General features: G+C 39.3%; 1 protein-coding gene across 1 annotated transcript in view; it reads right to left on the bottom strand.

Annotated features, from left to right (window-relative positions):
* Positions 1–17835, bottom strand: part of lrrc9 (leucine rich repeat containing 9) — a 225140-nt gene that overhangs the window by 105414 nt on the left and 101891 nt on the right. The window contains exons 10-12 of the mRNA XM_039741349.1: positions 14495–14626; positions 9344–9523; positions 702–819 (exon numbers count right to left, since the gene is read on the bottom strand). Of these exons, the coding sequence (XP_039597283.1) occupies positions 702–819; positions 9344–9523; positions 14495–14626 (430 nt within the window). The remainder of the gene's footprint in view (positions 1–701; positions 820–9343; positions 9524–14494; positions 14627–17835) is intronic.

Raw genomic sequence — 17835 nt, 5'->3', positions numbered from 1 at the left:
AACGTTTAAAACCCCAGGGGAATTGAAGAGCCGCATAGTGTAGGGGAGGAACGATCTGCTCAGTCTGTCAGTGGAGCAGGACGGTGACACCAGTCTGTCGCTGATGCAGCTCCTCTATCTGGAGATGATCCTGTTCAGTGGATGCAGTGGATTCTCCATGATTGACAGGAGCCTGCTCAGCGCCCATCGCTCCGCTACAGATGTCAAACTGTCCAGCTCCGTGTCTACAATAGAGCCTACCTTCCTCACCAGTTTGTCCAGACGTGAGGCGTCCCTCTTCTTTATGCTGCCTCCCCAGCACACCACCGTGTAGAAGAGGGTACTCACCACAACCGTCTGATAGAACATCTGCAGCATCTTATTCATAGATAGATAGATAGATAGATAGATAGATAGATAGATAGATAGATAGATAGATAGATAGATAGATAGATAGATATTTAGATAAAGAAAGGCACTACATGATAGATAGATAGATAAAGAAAGGCACTACATGATAGATAGATAGATAGATAGATAGATAGATAGATAGATAGATAGATAGATAGATAGATAGATAGATAGATCCACCTTCAGATGTTTTTGTTCTTGTTATTTACTGCCATCATCAGGCCACAGTTGTATAATTTTACAAAATGACATTTCTTGGCTTTTCAAAGCCTTTCACCAAGCGACCCTCTTGCTATTTAGAAGTGCAGTACCTTATATGAATCAGTCTTCATGAAGCCATTCTCCAGGATGGACAGCAGTTCAGTCTTCCCATTCATAAGTTCCGGATTATTAACATAGAAAAGGTAGTCCATCAGTCTCTTATAACTTCTAAGAACAAAAGAAAACAGTATAAAATACTAACACAATAAAGCATTGGCTCAAAGAAATTATGAAGTGAAGCCAAACACAAAGAACACAAATCACCAGGTAGAATTTCACTTTGAGCTCTGATGATGTATGTTAAGAAAACATTTCAGAAAATTATGAATATCACTTGAATATCTTGGGGACTGTAAACCTTTCGGGAAGTTTAGATCTTCAGAATCCTGGGTTAAAACGTATCGTTCAGGATGGATATTGGTGGTTTGATGGGGGGTCATGTCCACTTCACAATCCAGCTCGACTTGTACTGAATATTACATTATCCTAAAAATAAGTCCTTATCATTCACAGTATGTGAATATACGTGTTAAAAATTGTGATATTTAAAGCAATATATGTATAAATAAGCTTTACATACTGTACAAAGTGTACTAAATAGTTATATGGCACACTATGTCATTAAGCACTCTTGATAAATGTAACAAAGTATTTTTTTATATGTGTGCCAGTTTCCTTGTTGGTCCTTACTGAGCCTCTTTGCACACCCAGGCCCGTGCTGAAGGTGGCTCTCTGTGTGGTTTGTTCTCAAAGCTTTTCTCAGATTAATTTCTTCCTGCTGCTGGGTGTCACTATATATTTAGTCCAAAGTAGAGCAAAGCAAAGCACGCAATTTAGATAAACACAGGCTGACAATTTCAGTCTTTAAAGTAGCACTTTTCAAGTCTTTGCTGCCACTGTCATGTTCAAAGTGTACAAGACATTGAGCACCACAGACAAATATGGCCAACACATCCAGTCCTTTACTTCCCCTGACCTCAGAATAAGTAGGGCACAGATGATCAATAAAATAATCTCTAAGGCTAGCAATACATCAGTCTGTATGAGTGGCAGTGCCAGGGAAACCTTCCAAACCAGCATGGTGCCAAAACAGGCAAAGTGGTGACTGAGGGTATTGGGCATACTGTGATGGACTGTGCCCTGTCCAGGGCTGGTTTCCACTTTGTGCCTAATGACGCTGGGCTCAGGCCAACACCAACTTAACTAGATTATCCATCATAATTCAAGGTGGTAGGGTGGTGCAGTGATACACCCTTCTGTCTTCTGTCTGATTTTGAAACATATGTCCATTTGTGTCTGCGGAATCTGAATGTTTTTCAGGGCCCTGCACTGGCTTTTCCAATTTTATACCCACATACCCAAATAAGCACATGTTAAGTTAAATAATAACTCCAAACTGGACATCTGTGCATGTGTTTGTGTGTTTATGTAAGTGGTCCTCAGACTATCCAGTGATGTTTCCTGCCTGAATTGGACTGAGTATGTTTGAGAATGTTATGACATAAAAAATAAATCAGGTGGAGGTAGTGCAATTAGGGGAATGGGCTCTGAACACTGCACAACCATCAAGACCATTGGCCTTCTTATAGCCAGTCTAGTCGACTTGTTTAACACAAAACTTCACATGGCAAAGGGACAACTGGTGCCTACATCTGCTTAGTAAAGGGCAACCCAGTGTTCTGCAGTTTCCCATGTTGTCCACTAGATGTCCCTGTTCCTCCAGAGACTAAGTTCTCCGAGAGGCTTCAATGTCAGGCCCAGCCACAGTCTGCCACTCTGATGATTAAGACAAATGAATCTTTTTCCCCAGTTTTCATATCAAAATTCCAGATGAGCACTGTTACCAGGATGTAAGAGTGTGACACTAAAACAAAACTCTAAGAATGGAGCTGCTACTGTTTGCAAAAACATCTGTCATCTCTAAAACTGCATTTAGGCAAATTACAGGTTGCCAGCACGCACGCCCCCACCCCATCCCTTTAGGCCCAGCAAACTGGGACTCAATCAGCAAAACCGCTGTTTTGAATTCGCTTATTTATGATAATATTTTCTTAACTATTAATTGCAATTCAGGCATTCAGAATAGAAGTGCACAACGCAGTCAGTGCCCACATTCAGTAAGCATTTATGAGCTTTTAATGTTCAATTACTGACCACGCAGAGCACTTCCATTCCCATGCTTCTATTTATAGTGAGACGAGAGGGACTCTTGTCTTCACCGTGCAGTTATACCACTTCTGCCGCATTATGAAAAAGTAATGATGTACTGTTTGACATTCAGAATCCTGCATAATGTATGACTCAGAATCAAGAAGGCCCAGCTTTCAAAGGAAATGAAGATCAGAATGCTGGGTCGTGTAACTAAAACAGAAATGCCTAACTCGGCAGGAGTGTATCCTCAAATTACTGGCTAATGGGGGAGAAGCATTTTAGCAAGGAGGGTTTGAGGTTATTGATCCAGCTATACATTTTCAGAAGGTGTGTGTTTTAATTATTATTGCATGACTATAGTGGATGGAGTGGTGGCTTTGAGGCTAGGGATCTGCGCCAGAAATCGGAAGGTTGCTTGTTTGAATCCCGTAAATGCCAAAAGTGACTCTACTCTGTTGGGCCCTTGAGCAAGGAAGGCCCTTAACCTGCAGTTGCTCCGTCCTGAGTGTGATGTTAACCTGCATCCAGCCCTGCAAGCAGGTCCTCCAACTTGGGGGTTGGTGGCAGGATTGGCACACCAGTGTGGTGCTGAGGTGTCACCCACTGCACTCGGTGCCCAATCCAGGTGGTTCATTGTGTGGTGGGTGCGGCAATGCACTTCAGCATATGCTCCTGACCTCCTCTCATAGTTAGATAAATACTATCAGTGGAACCTTGGATTGCGAATAACTTGGTTTGCAAGTGTTTTGCAAGACAAGCTAATTTTTTAATTTTGACTTGATAAACGAGTGATGTCTTGCAATACAAATAGTACGTATATATGCTTTGTCTGCCAAGCGCCATGTGATCACAACTGAGCTGATGGTTCTTCTCTCTCTCTCATTGTGGGATTGTGGGTAATCGTCTCCCGCTTTTTGTCTGAGTCGGCATGCCTCACTCATATAGTCAACATCCGTATGAGCGTATACTGTTTACTATAGCACTGTGACCACGTGTGTGTGTGTGTGTGTGTTGTAACGTGTGAGTCTCTGTCGTGCACCCCAAAACACGAAGCTGGGTCTCAGTACCTCAGTACTGGGCCAAGTAATGCTGTGCCCTGCGCATTTATAATGTTCCTGTATTACCCATCAACGGCGGCGCATAGCATGTCCACGATGTTTCGTATTCACTTTTACGGCGAACTGCTACAGTGCTTGGAGCCTGTGGTTGCTTCGAGACGCTCTTCCGCCTGTCGTCCCATTGGGTGGAATCCCAAAAGAGTTTAGATACTTACTCACACCAGCTATGATTCTTTTCAAAGGTAAAGTGCAGGTTAGTTTGTTTTATGTATTTTTACTTTATATTTTGTATTAATCATTTTTATATTTTTTATATGAATAGTTTTGGGTTGTGGAACGAATCATCTGAGTTTCCATTATTTCTTATGGGAAAATTCACTTTGATATATGAGTGCTTTGGATTGCGAGCACGTTTCTGGAACAAATTATGCTGTATCTTCAGTTTGCATCCCGGGCAGAATGTTGGTCTATCACCACACATTAAAAGTCCCCTACAATATAAGTTTTTAGAATATAGGAGGACATCCACATGAAACTGACATGAAAATTGGGATAACATGCAAAGTCTTCATTGAAATGCTTTCAGAGATGTTAAAGAGTTTGTAAGTAATTGCACCTACCATGGTACCATCATGATACTTCAGAGTATTAAAAAGGTTTATCATCAGCCCTCTCATGAGCCACTTTTGACTTTAGTAGGTAATGTAGTCTCCAGCATTACACAGTATGTAAGTGCTGCTTAAAATGGATTAACCTGAAAATTGCTCCAGGGGCGTGGTTGACCCCACGCCAAGCAAAAAGACAATTTTCCCTCAGGGAATAAAGTATATCAAATCAAACCAGAACCTTTACTGACAGTATGGGCAGTGCTGGTCCTAGGGTTATTTTGCACCTTAGGCCAAGCTTACTAGTGTGTCAGCCGACTTTTCTGTAGCTAACCTGTGCCATTGGGTTTTTCCCTTCTATTATCTGCACCCTAAGCCACTGCCTAATTCACCTCAATAGTGGCACCAGCCCTGAGCATGGGCACTTGGGCTTTCACATCGAAAGTCACTATTTCAATACAATTCCAATTTATTTAAAAAAAGATCTTCTTCAAAGGAAAAGGTTGACATTCGATTGTTAAAGAATGGTTGTTTGCTTTACCTTCACTAATACTGGCATTGAGCTACTCCAGATGTGCTGTGCAAAGCTGCAGTATTCTCTAATCTGTTGTTTTGCACTTCACTTCCACAATCATCCATTTTGTAATTTTAAATGGTTGTTACTTATTATCTTCAAAAGTAAAAATTACTGCCAGACCCCTTCACAATGTAGTTTTTTTTCCTTTTTCCTGTTGCACTGCCCAGTATTTTGATCTACAAGTGTACTCAGAGCAGTTTTACTAAATGCTTCTCCTGTTCTTTTAAAGTTTCGCTTTGCATCTGATTCTATTTAATGCTAAAACCTTCTCATTAAAGCAAATGGAAATATTGATCATAATTTGGATTTTTTCATTACAATGTTTTAAAATCCCCACTTTAAACAGCCTCGTCAACGTCAGCCAACATGTCGCGTCCCACAATTAGTCTCCATCTTACGTGGCCACTGACTTTAACACACTGTGATAAAAACAATCAGGTGACATGAAAAATATTCAGGCCACCTTTATTAAAATACTGAAACATCTGTAAATGAAAAAAGTAGACAGATGGTGTGGACCCTGGTTTGATACTATGACAATCCCGATATTCTGGGTGAGTCCACAGATGCAGACTGGCACGATATAAATGATACCCTGCCACTGCCCATTGGACACCTCCAAAATAATAAAACAATTTCCATCTTTCACCTGCTTGCCTCTTTCCTGCTCTTTTACTTTGTTTGCTATTCTCACCCTGTCACGGTCTTGCTAACTGAATTATATTCCTGTCGATTCTTTTCAGTACAGTGAGTGATAAAAGCAGCCACGAAAGGAAGCCTAAATCCTTACAAGCCATACTCGCTGGCACTAAACTTTGCTGCCATCATGATTGGGGCTGAATTTTGGGATCTTTTAGCCTTTTTCTACAGTGGACACCACTTTGTGTTCCCATTGTTAGGGTTGAGTCTTGCGTTTCTAGGGGCGTGGTCTCTGGGGTCATGACCTCAAGTTCATCAGCAAACAGAATAAAAGGTCAGCAGTTGCACTAAGTTTTATCTGACCTGTGGATAAATCCTTCATAATTCTTATATTAATTCTCTCTTTATGATTGATTTTTGTGTCTTGCCTGAATATTGACTGATTCTTACCTTTCTTCTGGGTTTTGGTCACTTCATTTTTATTTTGTTTGTTGTCTTTTGCCTTTTAAACACATCTCCTGGTTCAGTCCATAAAATTAGTTAATTGTTTCCTGGCGAGACAGGACAACTACATTATTATTAATATTTTTGCTTTTTTTTTATATTCACGGTGCTTCTTCAAAGCATGAAGTGCTTATGATAATGTTGTGGGGGGTCCCTTTTGTAGCACTCAGCTGGTGTCCTGCACTACAAACATATTGTGACAGGACCTGCTGCTGCAAAGACAGCTGTGAGGAATGGGAATCCTCTCGAAAGGGAGGCCACTGTTTGTGAAGACACAGGGAACCTCTGTCGAAGAGCTGAGAGACCGGTGTGAGGGATAGTGCTTCTGAGCGATTTAAGACTGGATCACCCAGCTGTCAGTACCAGACTGGAAACAAGATGGCATTGCAGATGTGTCCCGTATACAGGTTGCAGCTGCTCAGGATTTCGAGGGCCCTTATATTTAAGTAAAAAAATGCACAAGTACCATTAGGATGTAATTATTTTTGGCTGTTGGTATTTGTTCTTGATGACATACAGCTGTACTTATCAATAGCACCTGATGACCCCGATTCTCTTGATTCACTAGCACAATGTCTGACTTGTATCTCAGAATGGATGAATAGTAACTTTCTCAAGTTAAATAAAGAGAAAACTGAAATCTTAGTGATTAGCAATAATGGATACAATGAGGCTATTAGAAATAAACTGGATACATTAGGATTAAAAGTCAAGACGGAGGTAAAAAGCTTAGGGTAATTGTTGACTGTAATCTGAATTTTAAATCACATATTAATCAGATCATTAGGACAGCATTTTTTCACTTAAGAAACATAAGTAAAGTTAGACCTCTTATATCACTGAAAGATGCTGAGAAATTAGTTCACACGTTTGTTTTTAGTCGACTAGAGTACTGTAACGCACTCCTCTCAGGACTACCCAAAAAAGACATAAATCACTTGCAACGAGTGCAGAATGCAGCTGCTAGAATCCTAACTAGGAAAAGAAAATCCGAACACATTTCTCCAGTTTTGATGTCACTACACTGGTTACCTGTGTCATTCAGGATTGACTTTAAAATTCTGCTTATGGTTTATAAAGCCTTAAATAATCTCGCCCCATCTTATATATCGGAATGTCTGACACCTTATATTCCAAATCGTAACCTCAGATCCTCAAATGAGTGTCTCCTTAGAATTCCAAGAACAAAACTTAAAAGAAGTGGTGAGGCGGCCTTCTGCTGCTATGCACCTAAAATCTGGAATAGCCTGCCAATAGGAATTTGCCAGGCTGATACAGTAGAGCACTTTAAAACACTGCTGAAAACATATTACTTTAACATGGCCTTTTTATAACTTCAATTTAACTTAATTTAACTTAATCCTGATACTCTGTATGTTCAGTTTCCTCATAATAACTATTCATGGTGGCTCTAAAATCCGTACTGACCCCTACTCTCTTTTCTGTCTCTTTTTCCGGTTTCTTTGTGGTGGTGGCCTGTGCCACCTCCACCTACTCAAAGCTTCATGATGCTCCAACAATGATGGATGGATTAAAAGGCAGAAGTCTACATGACCATCTTCATCAAGCCCTTCCGTGAGAACCCTAAATCCAAAGAGGACTGTTTCATTTATGTTAGGTAGAATGCCCAGAGGGGACTGGTGGTCTCATGGTCTGGAATCCCTACAGATTTTATTTTTTCTCCAGCCGTCTGGAGTTTTTTTGTTTTTTCTGTCCCCTCTGGCCATTGAACCTTACACTTATTCGATGTTAATTAATGTTGATTTATTTTGTTTTCTTCTTGTGTCTTTTATTTTTATATTCTTTATTATGTAAAGCACTTTGAGCTACTGTGTGTATGAAAATGTGCTATATAAATAAATGTTGTTGTTGTTGTTGTTCTTGCCGTGGCCGCTTCTGTGAAGGTTATCATATTAATAATGTGTAAGAAAGCAAGTACAAAAGTACGTGTAACACCCAGAATCATTAACTTATGTTTGAATATATTATTTTTTGGCTAATTTGGCAGCCCTAATGGACTCTCTATGTAACCCAGCATTCTATTGTCATTTTAACAGTTTTTTCATGAATACATTTTTTTAATTAAATTTTCCATTTCATTTAAATATTTTAGATTGTAGAGACATGCACCTTTTTAACTAACTCAAGCCTTATGCTGTGGTGTAGTGGTTAAGACTTTGGACTTCAAACCCTGAGGCTGTGGGTTCAAATCCCACTACTGACACTGTGTGTCCCTGTGTATGTCACATCACCTGCCTGTGCTCTGACTGGAAAACCAAAAAAAATGGAACCAATTGTATCATAAATGTTATCAGTCACCTTGGATAAAGGCATCAGACAAATAAGTACACGTAAAAAAATATAAATGCTGCTGTCCCCTCCAGATGTTACTATAAGTGCTTTTAAAATAAGAATGTATGAGTTTCAGACAATGTGCAGAGTATCATTAATAAAATAAGTGAGCTCCGCTGAGTCATAGCAGCTCCGTGACAAACATTGTTTCAGATCAGTAAATATCAGATCTGCTTGGATCACACAGCTCCTTCACATTTTCTGTCTGGCCTTGTGCAAAAACAAAGAATTGAATATGCAGTTTCATATTTTGATGCTCCAGTAGATATTCCACCCTAATCCAATTCAAATACATTTTTCTCATTCTTCTTTAATAACAGAGAAATTATTAGGCTGGAAAAGAGTGCCAGACAGCTTTCCCATAATTCCAAAAGTTTACGATTTCTCTTCATTTGGTCATAAATGGCTGGCTTGTTTGATTCCAATCTTTTGAATTTTTTTTTTCTTTTTGTTGACTAAAAATCACACTTTTGCTAGTGCAGACCAAGCACGACGCAGAACAATGTGTTTATGCCTTTTTAAAATAAGCAATAAGGTTCTAAATGTGGAGCCTATGATTCATTACTCTTTATGCAAAACACAATAAGGAGGTGTTGGTGTTACAGGCATCATCGATATTAACGCAGTTGGCTAATGACTCGGTTTTTCAATTTATATTACAAAATATTTTCGAAGTCTGAAACTTCTCCACCAGGAATTCAGCATGTTTTATTTTGTTTAGTTTTTTTCTTTTAATTTATGGACCGTCATGACAACACTCTCCAAATTAATAAGCAAAGAAACACTTGTAAGACATTTTCACTTACTGGGGGAAAGAGGACGACTCCTCGCTGGCCAGCAGGGTGTGCGATTTTTCTTCAAACCTCAGCTTCAGCATCTGATTGTGCACTTTGACGATTCTTAAGATTTTCACTCCTGTGATTTGGTATGCTTGGAAATCAGAGGCGCAGAAACGAGAGAGGATTAAATCGTAACAGGAGTTGAACCTGGAGAATAAAAAAAGAAAGACGTAGAAGACAAATATTTAAAATCATCATAAAGAACATTTTCTGAATTAGCTACAGTCCTAGAGTGATATTGTAATAATTAAGTGATGTTTACATTTCTTTACCCAACATGTTTATTAGTCTACAAATCATAATGGCTCAGTAAGCTGTTCCTGTATTTCTATGAATAGAGTCCCAGAAACAAGAAGGAACTTGAACAGGGTCACCAGTGAGGCAGTGGCAGGGGCTGAACCAATCGTGGTCTTGTGGTTTACAGTCTGACATTTTAAATGTCACACCAATCAAAAGCTCATATAGGTTTGAAAAGCTGCGACATGTCATTATACTGAGGTAAATAATACTAAAACTACATTTTATTTATTCGTAGGCACCTTTCTAAACACTCAAGGACACCAAAAAATAGATAAAACACACATTATAAACAAAACTAAAAATACAAAATTTTAAATCAGACAGCAATTGTAATCAAGGAGAAAAAGCAGCCTTAAACAAACAAGTTTTAAGTTTAGATTTGAAAAGTGAGAACGATTCAATATTTCTAAGCTTAGATGCAGGCCCGGTTCTGCCGGTCGTGCAAAGGGTGCATGGATGAAGGCGGCCGCCTCAACAAAACGCAGGCTCGGCGTGGGGCTCGTCTTTTCCTGTCGAATGTCAGTAACTTACTTCAAAGAAAAACAGGCAAGTCACAACACGTGAATTGTGGCAGCTCAAGTACGCAACACATCAATCAAAAGTTTTTATAGTGTTAATCAGAATTTTACTGATGAATTAATTAAACTTGTCGGCGATTCTTTAAATGCGTAAGTCAAGTTTTCTTCTACCTACGAAGAAATTTTCTTTTTTTTTTTACATTAAGGAAATTGCAAAAATTTTACATTTTAAATGCACTGGTTTACAAAACGAGTTAAGGTATTATAGGGTGAGGGGGTGGCTGAAATTAAATGGCACGATGGCGGCTTTGCTTCTAGAACCGGGCCTGCTTAGATGGTAGTGAATACCAGAGCTGGGGAGCAGAGCATGGTGGTAAGATGGACGAGAGGGACAGTCAAGTGGATGGAGGAAGAGGATCTAAGGTTCGAGAGGGAATGGCAACATGGAGAAGATCGGGCAGATATGGAGGGGCAAGGTTATGGATGGCCTTTAAAGTTAACAGAAGAATTTTGAATTGAATGCAGAACTTAACTGGAAGCCAGTGAAGCTGCTGTAAGAGGGGGTTCTAGTAATGACGCGGGCAACTGAATTCTGGATCAGTTGAAGCGTATAAAGAGATTTGCGAGAAAAAACAAAGAAAAGGGAATTACAAATATCCAGACGAGAAGTGACAAGGCTATGAACAAGAATAGGAGTGGTGGGGGGAGTGAGGGAGGGGGGAATACAATTAATGTTACGCAAGTAGAAATATGCAGACCGGGAGATGTTATTGATGTGGGACTGAAAAGATAAAGTTCTATCAAGGATGACACTCAGACTCAATCTGTGTGGAAGGGGAGACAGAGGAATTATCAATAACAAATGAAAAATGATCAGTTTTGGGTAATGTTGATTTTGTACCAAATGATACACACAAAAAGTAGATGGCTTTTCTGTACAAAATGTTAGCAGTGGAAATTGCAATGTAATGCAAAGTGCTTGTGCTTCAGGGACATCATGAGAACAGCTCGGGAGTGCCATGAAGGTGAGAGGCTGTGTATCAGCAGAGAGAGTAAGCTTAGTCAGACAAGGGAACCTCATCAAACAATAAGTCATCCAAGTTTACGGACACAATCTGAAAAGAATACAAAGACTTTTGTGCATTTCCCTCGGTTTTGCATGTCTGGAATCCTCATTAGCGTTATGTACAATCTGTTGATAACAAACTCCTTATTTAAAGACATTTCATTTCCTGATATTTATCATTAACACTTTATCTGCCTTTTCCTGGAAGTGTCAAACAAATATCAGAGTAATGGCAATTCCTCCCTCATCTGCACTTCTGATAATCCACAAGTAACCTCAATGCCAGTGTCTTCTGTTTCTTAAGTTAGTTTCAAATCCTCATCTGACAGTGCAGAATCCAAGTCTTTAACAATATGCAAAACTTCCTTTGCAGACTATTAGGGACTCAGTTATCTCATGGTCTTTGCTATGGTCTAGCAGATAAAATCAAACAATACACTCTTGGAATCTTTTCTTGACACTTATGATGGTTTCAGCATTCTACCCCTTGATGTCGTCAACAGCCTTGAATGTGCTAAGCTACACTTTGCATTTAGTAACTTAACTTGTTGCTCTGCCCTTTTTGGTAAATTATTATGGAGGAAAGCTGTGTGCAAGGAAAAAAATCATTGTTTAACAAAATCTTGCACTTTTGCACAAATGTTGCATTTCTGCAAACCCATGATAAAGGGATTAATCAAGAAAATAACTGATTAGCAAAATAGTTCCCTATATATATATTGTCACATGCGGCCGGGGTGGAGCGCAGCCGGGACGCAGAAGGACCGGAAGAGGGCTTGTGCCTCCACCAGACCACGAGGGGAACGCCCTGGTTGTATTGGGGGCCAGGCGGCACCCGGTGCCTGAAGAACCCTAGAGCCCAGCACTTCCGCCACACCCAGAAGTGCTGGGAGAAAGAAGAATGGGGACACCGGAGGGCTTCAGTGCGCCGGCACTTCCGCCCGCAGGGGTGTGTCCATGGAAGAATGCGGGAAGCAGCTGGAGCTCATCCGGGTGCTATAAAGGGCCGCCTCCCAACAGTCTAGAGCGGAAGTCGGGTGGAAGAGGACGGAGCTGGAGAGAGTACTGGAGGCGGCCAGAAGAAAGGCACTAGGGACTGTGTAAGAGGCCCGGACTTTTGGGGAATCGGTGCTGGAGGCACTGGGTTTGTGCACTGAACTTTGTAAATATTGTATTACATACACACACTCACACGTATATATATATTCATGGCATTCGTAGTCTGAATCACAATCTGATTGTATGGGTGGTTATAACTATTCAACCATTCTATGATCTGCTTCGCATCTGAAAGAGGGCACTGGGGCAGATGTTTGCTGACTTGCAGACCAACCTGGTAGGTAACCACCCATACAATCAGATTGTGATTCAGACTACGAATGCCATGAATGTAATTAGCCTGATCTACATGCTGTCAAATAAACAAACCATGCGCCGCGGCTGCAATGTAAAAGGCTTTGCCTCTGGCGCTGGCGTCCGAGGTTTGATCCTTGAGAGGGTGCAGTGAGTGAATACACCTGATGTGTCGCGTACTCTTTGCATTATTTGACAGTAAACTATTCAACCATATATATATATATATATATATATATATATATATATATATATATATATATATATATATATATATATATATATATACTTTGTAGAGTCAAGTGGGGGCATTGCTGCTAACACATTCTCCGTTTTCATCTGCAGAACGGAAGGACGTCTAAAACAGAAGAAGCCCCTGCTCAGAAATCACTTTACTTAAGCACTTTTTGGCCCACAGCAACCACAATCATTCTGATTTGTCTTTCCGTCAATTAAAGAGGGTTTACCAGGGTGGTACCCCAACTCCATCCATTGGAATTTTACTTTGTAATGCATTTAGTATTAAAATGCATTGTACATTTACCTCCATATAGATGGCGATCACAAACATGAGCACTGCTCTTCAACATCCTGTACCAAATGACATACAATTGTAATTGTAATTTATTAAAGGAAAATTTAAGTAGAAAAAAGGGAAATAAAAAGAATGATAATGGGAGTACTGATCTCATTTGAATTGAATTTTAAAGCGTTTTTAATTTGTTAATGTAGGAAAATAAGAAGAGGGCTAATTTGTATAATTAACAAATTCCATTAATGGCTATAAGATGGGCACACTAATCCTGGCCTCCCAGGATGCGACTTTAAGACCCGGTGGTCAGACCATCAGCTCCAACAGGATTAGTATTTCCTCTAACTGTCTTTTTCATTTCCTGGCAATTTTTCTATTTCAACCATCCTTTATTAGGCTATAGTGTTGATTGTATCTGCCATCTGTTGGAATGAAAATGTATTACATTTTATTAGTACATACGTCATATGCTCAGGAATGAAGCCTTTCAGTGTGCATGTCACAAATGTCACTGTAGGAGTTGAGGACTGCAGTTTTGTTCTGTCTAACTCATTTTGGTTAGCTGACACTTCTGTACAGACAAATAGTTTATGATATACGGTATACTGAAGTGGCATGGTGTCAATTGCTGCTGCCTCACTGATCAGGAGCGTCCACACTTCTAGATCTTAAGTTATCCACTCTGCGTCACCCAGTGAGTCAGTGGTGCAGTTTAAATCAACAGCATTGGGATTTACCAGGGGTCAGACTTTAGATTTTTTATTTATTTGTTCAACGTGTCACATATTTTAGTTACTAGAAGACTGTCAAGTAAGATGTTTTACTGTACTGTCACATATCATTGCATCCATATGTCAGAAACAGTGGATTCCTAGAGGGGAGCTCCATAGGATTATCTTGATGAGAACAAGCCATTCATCCCAAACAAACTTGTCAATCCTATTCACCTAATTTCTCCAAAATAACTTCAAATCCAGTTTTAAAAATCCCCAAACTACTACTATCTACCACACACTTGGTAACTTAAAGGAGTTAAAGAGAGCTTAACAAGCGATTTTCTTCTTGAACATGAGATGCAAAAAGTAACGTAATAAAAGGACACATAGCTAACACACTGTTACACAGTCCTAGGCCTATATTGTTGTTCTAAAATGAATATTAAAGATTCCAATAAATGATTATTTATGTCAAAGCGTGACACTCCACTAATGTAAGTCCATTTCAGCTTTCCACTCATTCCGCTTCATTCTCAGTCAATAGGAAACAAGAATGCCAGAAAATTTAAGATGGCAAACGGTGGCAGGTCAAAACGTGTTTTAGAGAAAACAATAACGGAGGTAAATGATCACCAGACATCAGATGGACAGCCCTCCTCAAATCGAATATTTCCAACAGTCTCCAGCTCCATTAGTAAAAACTGCTCCATGATCTCACTAAATTCTGTTGTTCTTTGCAGCTCCTTCTGGAAGCACTTCTCAATCCTGCAAGTAGAAAAGAGAATCGAGTTTAGAAAACAAAGATAAAAAAAAACGCAGTAAAAAAAGTTGAATGAGACACCCTATTAGAAAAGTCACTTCTTTACAGAATGTAATTATGAGTTTCATGGATTGTTTTCAGAGTACACCATTGTATTTGTACTGTTATATTCATTTGCTTGATTGGGTTGTGTTTTGCTGTTATGTTCTGTTTCTTAAATATTAAATAAAACTATGATAAAAAGCATTCAGGAACAAAGACTACGGACATTGACCAAAGTGGAGTTTTTTTATCTAACATCAGTACTGTTTCATATGAAGAAAAACTAACAAGATGTTTCAAAGTAAGAACTCATACCAGTGGTGAAGCGTGGTGGTGCCAGTGTCACGCTTTGGGGTTGCATTGCTGCAACAGGAGCTGGATGAACAGCAGACTTTAAAAGAACCGTGAACTGTGGTTTGTATTAAAGAATTCTTCAGCAATATGTCAGGTCATCCAGCTGCAGTCTGAAGGGTTAAAGCTTTTGTGGTAATTCAAAAAGAAAAAGAATCCAAAATTCACAACCCAGCCACCATTAGAATAGCTGAAGAAACAAATCTGGAGTTTTTGGAATGCCTTATTGAAGCTCCATTAGGGACATGTGGCAAGACGAAATGAGCAATCGTTCAGTCGTTCTGATGGAAATTAGAACTCAATTAGCATTGAGTTCAAGCTGTTATGTAAGGTAAAATGGGCCAGGATTCTGTAATTGCAATATGAGCAAATGATCACTACATGAAGGAATATAAGGTTCATACACCTCAAATAATCAAATAGTGAGTGCAGTGGGCAATTCGTTTTTCAAATCTGGCTATGGAAATTTCATAACTTTAAGTAATAAATAAATGTATAACATTTTGAGTTTTATAGAATATTACCTTTTGATTGGACATCTGATAGCATTCACTGCGAAAAACATCATAGATGATGAGAAAATTGTTGACTACAGGCTAAAAAAACAAAAATATATATTTTTTTCTCATAGTTTTTTCTTTATGTTATGTGCATGAACTGTAGGAACTTACAAAGATGTAGTGAAACCTGAATTGAATAGGTAACAGCTATATTATTTTGTTAAATTCAGAGTGCTAATACTAGAAATTTCTAGTACAGAGTCTTCCAGGAGGAAAATCACTAGTGATCTTCAGTCAAGAACCACTTTGTGTGCCACTCATCCACTTGTGACTTCGGTGCTTCATCTCTCCCTAAGTCAGAAGGCCCTTCGTCATCTTTAGAGTATTGCAGAGGACTATGAAACAGCATCTGGTCTGACAGAAGGCTGTGGTGGAGTTCCCATCTCTCAGTGGCTCCCCTACTCATGAATTGTACAGGCACTCAAACACCAGAACGTCAAACATGTACAGTCAGACACGGGACATAACTTGTAAGACCAAGAGATTCTGTGTCAAATGAAGCTAGTGTACCATGTTTAAAATATCACATTTTCTAATTAAATTTGTCAATTGCCAAAATACAATAAGAATTCATTAGCCTGCTCAAAAGCCAGTCCATGCTCAACTGATACTTGTCTCACATGAACATTAGGACAACATAAGAACCTAAGAAGTCAGACAAATAAGAGGAGAGCCTTCAGTTCATCAAGCTAGTCTGGTTGGCTAATGTCCACGTTCTCCCAATATCACATACAGATAGATACTTTGAAAACTTGTTGTCCACCTCCAATACACAAATCGGTGGTTTGTTTCCCTTGGCTCTTTGTGTAAAGAAGTTCTTCCATCTTAAATGTGCTTTCCCTTAATTGCCACTGGTGTCCTCAAGTTCACAATTCACTATTTTCAGATCAACGTTACTAAGGCCTTTGAGAATTATGACTTCAGATTTTGAGTTTGGTCGACACATAGCCTTCTCTGCTCAAGACTAAAGAGGTTTAATTCCCATTTTTCTGGTCAGAGTAAGACATGCACTTTAGGCTCAGGGTGCATTTAGCTGCTCTCCTCTCTTTCCATGCCTTTTTTGTAGTGTGGTGACCAAAACAGCACACAGTAGTCCAGGCACAGTTTCACTACTGCATCATAAAGAATAAATGTAATGCACCTTGATGTATATTTTACAGTTTTTACATTTATTTTTATCTTTTTAATTTCTTCTGTACATTTCATTGACAATAAGTGCCTTGCGCATGGGAAAGGTGCTATATAAATAAAATGTATTATTATTATTATTATTATTATTATTATTATTATTATTATTATTAAAGAAAATGTTACACTATCAAAAAAAAATGATATTCTTTTCCAAAGCTTCTTCCTAAAAGTCCGAGTGGCCCATCTTGCACTTATGATTATCTGTATGCAGAACTTTTCACTTGACTACTTTAAAGTGCATTCTCCAAGGGTTTGCCAAGTTTTTAATACTGTCTGTGTCTATTTAAAATGTTTGTCCTCCATCTTTAATGTTTGATTGAATTTGTCTGAAGTTCACAAGCTAATTTACTGTTTATGCCATAAATATAATCTAAAAAGATTAAATGTTCAAAATGCAGACTGTGGCAGGGCTCCATTGACGACCTTCACCAAAGTGCAGCATTCTCCTCTTATTGGTTTGTAAACTACCTCTTTGGCAAAAACAGGAAGTAAATTATGTTATGTGCTTTGCCGTTGTCTGTTACTCCAGTTACCTCGCAAAACTGTCCAATAGATTGGTTTGGACCTTTCTCTCATGAAGCCATGTTGCCTGTAATTTATCAAAGTAGAGTATTAGTGTGGGGCAGGATAGTGCTGCCTGTTTTTATTTTGTCCGTCTTTGCTGATATTGTATTAGTTTTAACGCTTCTGAGGAGGAGACATGCAAGTAAGGATTTCATTGCACTATGTACTGAGACCTGTAGGGGGCACACCTGCACCCCAAACACAACCAATCCACACAATCACGGGTTCAAGGAAAAAGTTTTTATTCAAAGCAAAACACCTTCTACAGGTTTTTATCACTAGATTAATAAGCCACTGTTCTGTTTTGTTTCTTTTGTCTCATTTCCTTTTCCACCTCCACTCTCCTCCAAGCAAGCCTTATTCACCTCCTCCGGAACACTGACTGCTGGATGAGGCAGAGAGGCTGCTTTTTAACATGAACCCTGGAGTATTTCCAGTGCAACAGGATTGCCACCTGGAAGCACTTCCACATACAGTGGAACCTCTTTTGTAGTAGGGGAGCCTGT

Source organism: Polypterus senegalus, chromosome 18 (genome assembly GCF_016835505.1).
Source record: "Polypterus senegalus isolate Bchr_013 chromosome 18, ASM1683550v1, whole genome shotgun sequence".
Lineage (NCBI taxonomy): Eukaryota > Metazoa > Chordata > Cladistia > Polypteriformes > Polypteridae > Polypterus > Polypterus senegalus.
This window is presented reverse-complemented; position numbering and strand designations above follow the sequence as displayed.